Source organism: Centruroides vittatus, unplaced genomic scaffold, assembly GCF_030686945.1.
Source record: "Centruroides vittatus isolate TY-2023 unplaced genomic scaffold, ASM3068694v2 contig_2937, whole genome shotgun sequence".
Lineage (NCBI taxonomy): Eukaryota > Metazoa > Arthropoda > Arachnida > Scorpiones > Buthidae > Centruroides > Centruroides vittatus.
Genome location: NW_027121865.1, coordinates 1 through 12,126, shown reverse-complemented (window position 1 = coordinate 12,126; position 12,126 = coordinate 1). Strand labels below are relative to the sequence as shown.

The following is a 12,126-nucleotide window of genomic DNA, read 5'->3' as shown; positions in this document are numbered from 1 at the left end:
AAAATGGGCTGAATCACAAGAAAATATTAACAGTGCCAGATTGTTGCAATTAGCATCTTTCAAAAGAGAAATGATACAGAAGTTATCAAAACGCAAACAAACAAAATTTACTCAGTTTTTAAAGTGATGTTTTGTTAATTGAAATGATGTCGAATACATAGATTTTAGTCAAGTTATAGATAGTGTTTGTTTTTACATACAGTACTGTATTTTCAAGCGTACCTTATGTACGTAAATAAAATAATACATATACAGTATGTATTTTATCTTTTTCAAAATTTCTATTTTTATTACCATTATTAGTAGTCCAGTTTAACCATTTTTCTAATGTTTTTTTTTGGGGTAACTATTCAGTAAGAACATTTTAATGACTTGTTCTATTTCTATTTCTTGATTTTCTAATTTACTAGTTGTTTTTAATTTTTTCTATGTACATTTTAAAAATGTTAAATTTCATAGCTTAAGGAACGATGGTTTTGTAATGTAGTTCTTTTGGAATTTGCATAGGTTTTATAAATTTTTTGAATTCTAATTTACTGTCAGTTCTATTGATGGTTATATCTAAGTTTAAACTATTATTACATTCTTTTTCGGCCTCAAATTGTATGTTTGTTTCTATTGAGTTTGCCTGTTTTAAAATTATATCTTCACTAGTCAAATAAAATAATACAATCGTCTACATACCTATTATAAAATATTATTCCTTTTATAGCTTTAATTTTTTTTTATCTATGTCTATCATAAAGATTTCGGCAAGTCTTGGGCCTATGCATGTTCCTATTGGTATCTCTTCAGTTTGACTATAAAAGTTATCACCATACTTGAAATGATTGTTTTCCATTACTAACAAACACAATTTTATAATCCAATTTGGTGCGTTAATTTTCTGTAAAGATTTTTCAATGTTCCTTTTTGTTATACTAGGGTACATACTTTTTACATCTAAAGATAACAATTTCCTATGTTTATTAATTATAATATTATCGTGTTTTAATCTATTTAATAAGAAATCAACATTTTTAAAACTATAATCAGAAATTTCTAACGTATCAAGCTTATTTTTTTTAAATTTTTCTAAATTGTAATACACATAATTTTTAACATCAGTTAACGGTCTGTACTTAACTGGATTTTTATGCGTTTTTACCCTAATATTAAATTTAGGTATACGATTGTTTTCACTTTTAATTTTTTTAAGTTCTTCATCGGTTATCAGATTGCGTTTTTTTATATCTTCTAATTCTTTGTTTAAGTCCTTTTGCATACTTTTTCTTGGGTCATTTCCTAATAATTTATATCCACCTCCTTGTATTAATTCTGTTATAATTTCATTTTTCTTTTCGGACTCATTACTTTCATTACTGTGCCAACCTTTAAACACCAGTATAAAGTCCTGTTAATAAGTAAAGTCCAAGTAGACAATTAACAATAGTGATGGAAATTCATCGTTCGTACTTGTTCTACTGTTCATAATGACACTGCAAAAATTAGATATGTTTTGAGTTTTCTTGAGAATTAAATACGTAAATTATTTTCAATATTTATACATTTCATTCTTTCGGCGTCACTAGACAAAGATCGCTTGCCCAGCCATTGTTGGTACGGAATTAATATTTAATTTAAAAATATAAATTTTGTTGTTTGATGAATAAAGTGAACGATTTAATGTTGAACGGCACACATGGTTTCGACACGACCCATTTAATATAAAATGTGAGTGTGCAAAATCCTTCGAGAACTTTATGGAATTTTTATATTTAACCTTAACACGCTAACAATGTTTTTGTTACCGTTATAAATTATTTAAGAAAGTGCTACCCACAGGCGTCAGAAGTAAATTAAGCTTTGTAAGGAACCAGAAGAGATCAAGTGTGAAACAGTTTTGAAATATTTATTTATTTATTTAGCATTCTGGTACAAAAGACCCTGATGTGGGGATAGAACAAAAAAACAGAAACATAAGTATACATAATCTTACAAAATAATATAAACATATTCCACAGAAATATTCAACAATTGTAATAACAAAATTCATAAATTATTAATATATCAATCATTCTAAACTAAATTCAATCAAAAGACAGTTTCGAAATATTATTCGATACTGTATTACTTGAAGTACACAAGGATATTATGCGCTGTATGTATTTTATGACAGAGTTCGATCACGCAGATGAAATTATTCGCCATAAAACAAGATTAAAAAGTGTAAAACTAAAACACTGAATTCTCATATTACGATTGAAAATCGCTTTATAACCCCTTACATATTTAAAGTAACAACAATAGTTTTTGTAATAGACAGTAACTAAGTATTGGGTTGTTCGGAAAGCAATTTCGTTTTTTTATTACTAGAGGAATTACATGTATTTTTACCAGCCAATTTTATTTTAAACCACATTTTCATTATATACTTCGACAGCTGACATTTTAAGGCTTATTTGTAAAAAATTTTGTTTGATTCTGTAGAATTGTTTGTTTTCGGTGACCCATCAAATATGGAAAAGCGAAAGCATCATTTTCGGCATATTTTGATGTTTTAGTTATAAAAAAGCAAAATATGCCGAAAATGATGCTTTGAAATAATATTGATAATTCAGTCTACAGTATAAAAAATACGGATACCGTTATTAATAGATTACGGAAATTAAAAAAGGAGAATTCAGAATTCAGATTAATGAGTTTAGACATAAAAAATATGTATCTTAGCATAAATTGGATTTTGATAGAAAACAGTTTAAAAGATCTTAGTATCCATAAGAATTTGATAAATTTAATAAAATTTGCTTACAAAAATAATTATTTTGAGGTTGATGGCATGTTTTATAGACAGAAAGATGGTATCAACATGGGGTCAGAGATGGGGCCAAAATTAGCTGAATTGGTCATGATTGATATTGTGACTATAGGGCCGGTATCTCTTTGATACCACGTCAGGATGACACCACTGTATCCTTAGATTGATACAGAAAATCAATTGCGCGAGCGGTTACGTATGGGTTAGACCCGGAATGAAGCGAGTGGAGAGGATGACGGAAGGAACGCACCCAGAGATTTATATATAAAAATATACCCGTTTATTTTTTCCATAGGTCTAATTAGGTACAAACGATTACTTTACAGGCGATGATAAGTTACATGACGCGCGATCCGCGAACATTAATCTACGCGGATTAGAGAGAGAGAGAGAGCTTACAAATATTCGCGTGTAGGATAAATACCTTAAGATATGTAGTCGGATGTCGATGTAATAATCGATGATATCCTTATAGACCGTTGTAGGCGTTCGGACTAAGAATAGATGATCTTGTAGTAGATCGTTGGTAATGACTCTGTCCACTAACAGGTAATAGTTGTTCAGATAGGAAGTGTAACGATGACAGTTCGGCTTGAATATCGATGATGAGGGAGGATTGGCGGCGACAGGTAACTATCCTTTTGAGCGCACAAACACACGGTCAGTAACAACTTCTTCGTCTTACTCATCGTGCTCCCTTTTTATATGGGGAGGGAGTTTGCAGGCCCTTCTTTGATTTCGTCAGAAGAGATGATCTTCTTGGACCAATAAAATTATTGGTGACGTAGTCGTGTCACCGAAATTTGACTCATCTTAACAAGGAACTCAACTCGTGGGAATCGAGTTTAAACTGTTCTTATCAACAGAATTTATCAGTTGATTTCCCGTTTAACTAACCCTTTTTGGTCTATTTCGTTCCGTTTTTGTATAAAATGTAGAGTTTGTATAAAATATAGTTAAAAGATTATAAAAGTACATATAAATGATAAAGTTCACAATATCCCGACCGTCACAATATCGATACACAAATTAGTGAAATTTGGGGCATAAAGTTAATAATGAGGTTTGTGGATGACTATCTGATAGTATATAATAGAAACTTGACTAATAAAGAAACCATATATAATTCAATAAATAATACATACAGGGATATACAGTTTGATATTGAAGAGGAAACGAATAAGAAAATTAATTATTTAGATATTACCATAGTTAACAACCCTAAAAAATTTGATTTTATAACTTACAAAATCATGTAACGTTAACAAAACTATTAATTATCATTCATATATCCCTGATTACATTAAAAAGAATTCTTACCTTATTGAATTAAAAAACATATATACAAGAATATCTGATGATTATAACATAAATTTTGTTTCCAATTCTTTGAGTTTAATATTTATAATGAACGATTATCCGAAATTCATTCTTACAAAATGGAAAACATATTATTTAAAGAATAGGTACAATACTAAGTTTAAAGCTGACAAAACATATAAAAGGTTTCCATATGTTAAAAATATCTTTTGAGAATTGTAATAATAGTATTAATAATCATAACATTTGTTTGGCCTCATCCTTGACTAATAAACTTTCACAAAATATTTGTAGATATATTAATAATAGTAGTAATAATAAGTTAGATTTTTTTAAAAAAAGCTGGTGTTGTATATAAACTTGAATGTAATTGTCATAATCCGTGTGTGTATATTGGTGAAACCTGGAGTGTGTTAGAAGTAAGATTCAAAGAACATGAATCTGCCATCCGACTCAAGTACAGTAATTCTCCATGGTTTAACCACAATAATAATAATTGTAACATTAATCGAAATAATATTAAAATTTTGCATGTTGAAAAAGACATGTATAAAAGAAAATTCAAAGAACATATAGAAATAAGAAATCAAAAAAATAATAATTTAATTAATAATTCGAAAGGTATAGAAATTGATTACCACTGGTACAATGTAATAGATGGCGCTAAAATAAATTAATAAGTACAGTAGAGCATCGATTATCCGACCCCCGATTAACCGACTTATCGGTTAACCGACCGCGTTCTAGTCGGCAAATTCAAATGTCCGCTAGTGATGTGGCGCTACAATATTTGGCTATGTCTTGGCTACTTTAATATTATTTTTGTTAAATTTTTGCATGTTTTAGCTGGCAACACGGCTCGACCATGAAAGGGAGGCTAGTATTTAAACCAGGCCTAATACACTATACTAATAATGTATTTTTTCATACTTTTCGGTTATCCGACCAACCCCAGTCCCCAATTAAGTCGGATAATCGATGCTCTACTGTAATAGGAAGTCGTCACGTGATTACTATTGTAATAGAATTCAATGTGGTATACATGAACTAATAGTGTGGTTAATTTGTTAAAGTAATTTATGCTTCGTGAATGCATTATACCTATACATTTGTTTGCCAGTTTATTTAATCATTTGTTGTTTTTAGAGTGTTTATTATACATCTGTGGTGAAAACAATTTTTTAATTTGTGAGTATAGGTGTTGTTTGCAATTTTTATTTAAATTAGCCATACATTAATAAGATATATACAAAAAGTTGTAATTTTAGGATAGCAGTCAATGTGAGGAAGGGGTGTCCTCCAACCCATATAAATATAATGTTGTAATTTACACCAACGTTTATTGTAAGTTCTCTCCTTTTTAAAACTAGTTGTCGTCATACATTGATGTCGTGTTCTAAAAAATTTTCTTGTTTTAGCACTGAAGAGGGGTTGGAATAAATTAGACCAACCCGAAATGCATATGATGTAATTCTAAATAAAATCAATTTGCCAATGATATTGCTGTGAGATTGGTCTACCAATAACTTTTTGGATTACAGAGACTAAATTCGTAATAATATGTTAATGATTTTAATATTATGAAAAACAATTTTTCCAAGCGTGTTTTAATTATTTAAATTAAATAAATTTTATGCGAAATTTTTTGATTTATCTAAATTACGTAGCGAATCGCAATATTTATATTCGTGTCCGGACAATATTGACAAGTAACTCTTAGACATAAATAGTATTATAATTAATGACGATTCGAACAAAGACGTACTGAAAGAATTATATGATTTAATGTCATTAATTTTTACGGTACCATCTACCAGTGGGTCTGCTGAGCGCAGTTTTTCGACCACGAAGCAAATTCATACATTGGCCAGGAACGTCCACTCGGTCAGAGGAAAAATTGTGGTCGCTAGCGTTGCTTTCGATAGAAAAAGAGCTTTCAAATACGTTGATGGAGTCGACGACCAGCGACTTTTATGATAAAGTAACTAACGACTTTGTGGAAAAACTCGCCGAATAGAATTAGTTTATAAAAAATTAAAAAAACAAGTTTTTCTATTATTGTTTGTATCATATCAATTTGTATTATGTATGTATTATTTGTATTTTAGAACTAAAATACATAAATTGTTTATTTTTGTTATTTCCAGTATTTGTTTAAAACTTTTATGGAAACGTGAGGTTCCGGACAGGTCTGACCCGTCACGAAAAACGCGAAAAAACTGTTATTTTACAGAGAAATTTACTACTTTAAAAAAACATAGGTAAAAGTCGTTTGTAGTCGGACACCCATTGTTTATATCAAACTGCCAGGCAGAAACCATAAATCGCGAAAGGAAGTCGTCCTATGATCGGTGGAAAATCGAATTCGTCTTCGATTTTGACTTTTCTCGCGCTCCAAGTAAGTGTCTCCTTACGTTTAGTAACCAGGGACCAACCACTCGGGAAGCGTGATTGAGAAAGAACGACCAATCAAAATGGATGAAAGAAAGAACAGAGATTGATATAATCTCCGACAATCGAGGAGGCCTGGCGCTCGTTTAACGTTCCGAATAACCAAAACGCCGTGTGTCAACGCGCAATAAAAGAACAATTTCTCGTCTATTGTGCCAACCCGCAACCCGTGCCACTTCGGACTTAGACCGTGTCCCCGACGCCAATGGAAAAAATCTCCCCGTGCCTTACAGACTTGTCAACGCCAATGTCCCAGGGCCACCTTCGATCGACTATCAAATAACTACATCGACGCCCAGGACGTCCGAACGGCTGATTGTCCTAAAGCAAACTATTTTGTACATAGTGCATGTTTATTTTATATTAAAATAAACGGTTTTTGTCAGATACTTGTCTTTCTCTTCCGCCACCTCGCACGTACGAATGGACCCTAGACCGTTACTAACGCACAATTAACTGTGATTGCCCCTGGATGTCGGCTTTTTACAGAAACACAGCTTTCCTATCATCAAATGTCACGGCACGCCACTGTTCTGTACAGTGCATTCGTTTAATATAATTGCACAATATATTTAATAATAAAATATTGGGATCATTGAACATTAATATATTGTTTATTGTAGCAATAAACGCTGAATTATATATTATATATAAACAATAGACAATACAAAATTATATAATGATGATTTATTATAGAAAAAATTGTTAATATGACATAAAATTAGCAGAACGGCAGTGTTACTTTCTGTTGAAATTATAAAAGTCTTCAGTATGTTGAAAAGATATTATTTTATTTGATGTTTAAAAGAGTAGTGTACCAAAAATTAAAACAATACTAAAAAAATAAAAAATCGTAAATGTTTTCTTTGTTTTGAAAAAATAACAAATAAAACGAAACTGTAGAGAAATTATATTATATGTATATATATATATATATCACAGACTGTAAGATTTAAAATATCGCATTATTTTGTAATTACAGTAAGTATATATCAAGTAAAAATCAAGAAACGCTCAACAGTAAAGCAAGGTATTATATGTTTTTTATACTTCAAAAAAATTTATTATTAATTATTATATCTATATATCATACACGTAGTCTCATGCTTTAGGTAATTGTTCAATGGGTGTATGAAATCTGAAGTCTTTTGGTAAGAGATCAGCAGCCCGAGGATACATCAATTTGTAAGACTGACGAATGGTAATTGCAGCCACTCCAGCAACGTCACCAATTTCTAAAGAATAAAAAATACAAAAGTTGTTTCTGTTTCTTTTTCTTAATTTGAAAGAAAAAAAAATAATTACCTTTTTGAGTCTTCTTGTCTCCAGAGGCCTGACTGGCCAGGTAGATGGCCGCCGCCGCTACAGAAATGGGACTGCGTCTAAAAAAGCACACACACAACTGTTGAGAGGAAAGCTTGTTTGGATATAAATTTAATTCCAAATATAAATATATTTATAATATTTACAATTTTAAATATAATAGATAAATTTGGAGTGATTTCTAAATGAATCAGATGAGTCCAAATTTATAAACAGTAATTACAGACTTTTGGCAATTAAGGACCTGGTTAAGTTACAGAAACTTCTTGATATAAAAGTCTTATATAAGATGATGATTATTAAGTAAAAACTAAAGTACTTACGTCGAAACTATAGACTAAAATATAAAATTAAAGTGGACCCTCGTTATAGCGCTGCTTGCTATACCGCGCACTCGGTTATAGCGCGGGCGATGTTCACGACGCCATAAGCTCAAACACGTTTATACAGGTCCGTGAGGCGTTAGTGAGTAGCGCATTTTATTGTTACTGCGTACTGAGTAATTGTGTATGTATTGAGTTCCTGCATATATTTTGAATAGTGTTTAATTATTGTATGCATGATGAGTAAAAGAAAACCTTACAGTGTGAAAGAAAAGCTTGACATTATTGCTAAAGTAAAGAGCGGAGTTCCGAAAGCAAACATAAGAAGAGCATATCTGAAGCATATCTGAAGCAACTGTAAGGGGTTGGATGGCAGAGGAGACAAAACAAATCATTTGTTGATAAGCTTGACCAAGATGCTGGGCTTACTCGAAAAAAGACAAGACTTGGAAAAAATCAAAATGTTGTCGATTGCCTCTATGCATGGTTTGTGCAAAAAGAAGTGAAGGTATTTCCGTATCTGAAACTGCTTTAAAGTTGCAGGCTGAAAAATTTCATATATGCTTAAAAGCAGAAGGAGATTTTAAGGCTTCTGACGGTTGGTTGTGGCGTTGGCAAAAACGACATGGCATCTTCCAAATTTCCATTTATGGTGAAGCAAAGTCTAGTGATATTGAAGGCGCTGCAGAATTTTCCAAACAGTTCACAATTTCCATTAAGAAAGAAGGGTATACTGATGCACAAGTTTATAACTGATAAGACTACATTATATAACAGAATGTTGCCAAGTAAAACCTTAGATCTAAAAAGTAACCCACAAAAGACATTAAAACTAAGCAAAGAAAGGTAAGGATCTGGATTAAAACTAAATAAGGAAAGGATAACAGCTTTATTTTGTGTAAATAAAGCTGGTAATAACAAATTGACGCCACTCATAGGTAAAAGTCAAAACCCACAATGTTTCAAGTCAGTCAATATAAAATCTCTGCTAGTTGTTTATAAAAACAGCATAAACGCTTGGATGACTTCTAAAATATTTCATGACTGGTTTCACAATTCCTTTGTTCCGTCTGTGCGAAAATTTCTGAGAGGATTGAGTCTAGATTCAAAAGCTTTGCTTCTCTTAGATAATTGCCCAGCTCATCCACCTGCTGATAACCTTGTGTCTGACGATGGTAAAATAAAAGTAATGTATCTTCTAAAAATACTACTGCTCTTATACAACCCTTAGATCAAGGCATTATTAGTGCTTTCAAAACAAATTACCGAAGCGAAATGATGAAGTCATTATTAGCATCAGACATTGACGTCAACATATTTTTACAAAAAATGGATTTCAAAGACGTGTCCTACAGTATTGGACTTGCCTGGCAGGCAACCACATCAGAGACAATTAGAAACTGTTGGAGAAAATTAAATACATCTAATTATCAAGTTGATCTCGACCAAACCACAACACATTCAGATTCAGCTTCAGATAATATCTTCACTGAGGCTGAAATTTCTCGTATCCGGGAAATATTGAATGAGCCAGACATAACTAATGATTCTTTGACTAATTGGTTAGATTTGGACGCTAGAGAAGATATTTGTCAGAATATAACTGATGAAATGATTATCGAATCCATTTTCAGTGACGAAGATTGTCAAGAAGAAACAGATGATGATGATGAAAGTTCCAGTGAGATAGCTGATATACCGCCACCAACCAAAGAAGCAATAACAGCCATGGTAACTGTTATAAAATGGGCTGAATCACAAGAAAATATTAACAGTGTCAGATTGTTTCAATTAGCATCTTTCAAAAGAGAAATGATACAGAAGTTATCAAAACGCAAACAAACAAAATTTACTCAGTTTTTAAAGTGATGTTTTGTTAATTGAAATGATGTCGAATACATAGATTTTAGTCAAGTTATAGATAGTGTTTGTTTTTACATACAGTACTGTATTTTCAAGCGTACCTTATGTACGTAAATAAAATAATACATATACTGTATGTACTGTACTTATTAAGAAGTATAACTATGTTGTGTGAATTTTAATAAAGCACTTAATAAATAAATTGGTTTTTTATTAAAATACATAATATGTACAGTACGTAACGTAGTTGATGGGATGTTTCAGCAGTATGTAGCACAAATCGTTCTGAGTAAATTTATTGTGTCGCCATAGTATAACGTGGTTCACCTTATAACGCGGGTGTTGTTTCCCGCCCGACATGCGCGTTATATCGGGGGTCCACTGTGCTACCAGTTTTAATGCCAAAGGTGATGGAATAAAGATCAGAAATTTTCGATTCTGATGTGGCAAAGCAAAACAGCATAAATTACACTACTGAGACTTTTTAAGATTGACATTGTAAATGTAACAACATCTATCTTTCTAACAATGGTAGTCTGTGTTTACAAAACAATTGTTTGGCTAATGATTATTTTATAATATATTATTTTTAATTTAAATTTCCATTATCCATATCTATGCATGGGTAATTAGTCAGACATCTTATAAGCAGTGTTGAATATTCTGACAGCAATCACACTGCCTTAACATTTTTCTTTAAAAAAGTTGGTATGCCAATAAATTGCCAGATCAGCTTTATTGATTATTATTAGCTGATGCTGCTTTACACTCCCAGCCAATATTATGCTTACCTTTCAGCATTCAGGAAAACAAGTTTAATGTTCGACCGTTTTATTTCTTAGTATAAACAAAAAAATGAATGGAAAGAAACATCACACATGATGTTTTCATTTGATTTTACTTTACAGCTTATTTGTCATTAGCAGAAAAATTACAACTTAAAATGAAAATGTAAGATGCATTATTTCTGTAACCAAATAGCCCAAGAAAAATTTACTTTGATATAATGTATTGAACAACAATGTGTAACACTGCATTTTATATTTTCTAACAGAGGTAGAGCAAGGATTACATTTGAATTAATAAACTAAACTGAAATACATGAAAATATCAACTAAAAAGTAATCATATTGACAGCTTGGGCAAACCAAACTAATAATATAATGGCATAAACTGTAGCTGTAAAACTAACTTTCAAGAAATAGGAATTTAAAAACTGGACCAACCAGAAATAGGAAATTTGGCTATTGCACACTACTAATTTTCTATGTTATCCAAACATTTGAAACTTTAAATATCTGCTTATGGGCTTAAGCAGAAATTGTTCAATATAATACGATTATTTTATTATTGAAAGTCTGCAAAATTTATAGTTAGTCGCTTATGGTTCTATAACCACGATATTTTTGCGATACAAATAAAGTTCCCAATTGGTCGTAAGTTCCGTAAGAAATGGCGACAGGCAATGTTACGGATGGATTTTGGAATGGCGGGCAAGTAATAGTAAATAAATTTAATTAAAAAGGCAAAATGAGACCAAACATAAATACATAACTTACCCTGGAACGATGTCTGTTTCAATCGCTTTTCTAGCAATGTGAGTGGCTGCCCTCTGTACAGAGGCTGGAAGTCCCAGATTGGAGCAGAAACGTGACTGAAATATAAGAATCTGTTAATCAAATATCAAAAACTCATCAATCTTAAAAATTAATACAATTCAGTTATTTTTTTATCAGACCACGATTACCACAAGAAGTAAAATCTGGATATCTTTTTCTCTGCTTTTCTGGGGTCGATCGCGTCTACGAAACAAATTTGCATATCTATAATGAAATCCTTGCTACCTTTGCAATTAGAGTATCGTACCGAATGCGGTGACATATAAATTATTATTCTCCTTTAGTAAGTTTTCGAGATATAACGACGAACGTCAGAAAAAATCAAAAATTTTTTTGGGTATACTATAGATTACTCCCTATGGGAATTTCGTGTGTTTGGGTATATATCTGAACTCAGGGGACCGAGACGAGTTCGACGATACTCTACTTT

The 12,126-nt window shown here is 31.5% G+C and overlaps 1 protein-coding gene across 1 annotated transcript; it reads right to left on the bottom strand.

Moving 5' to 3' along the window:
- Positions 1-7,592: 7,592 nt before the first annotated feature.
- Positions 7,593-11,731, bottom strand: LOC136972489 (transcription initiation factor IIB-like; the record flags this gene model as incomplete). Its single annotated transcript, XM_067267083.1, has 3 exons — positions 7,593-7,803; positions 7,874-7,950; positions 11,637-11,731. Coding segments are annotated over 3 exons (306 nt in total), but the record flags the coding sequence as incomplete, so codon positions are not given.
- Positions 11,732-12,126: the final 395 nt, after the last annotated feature.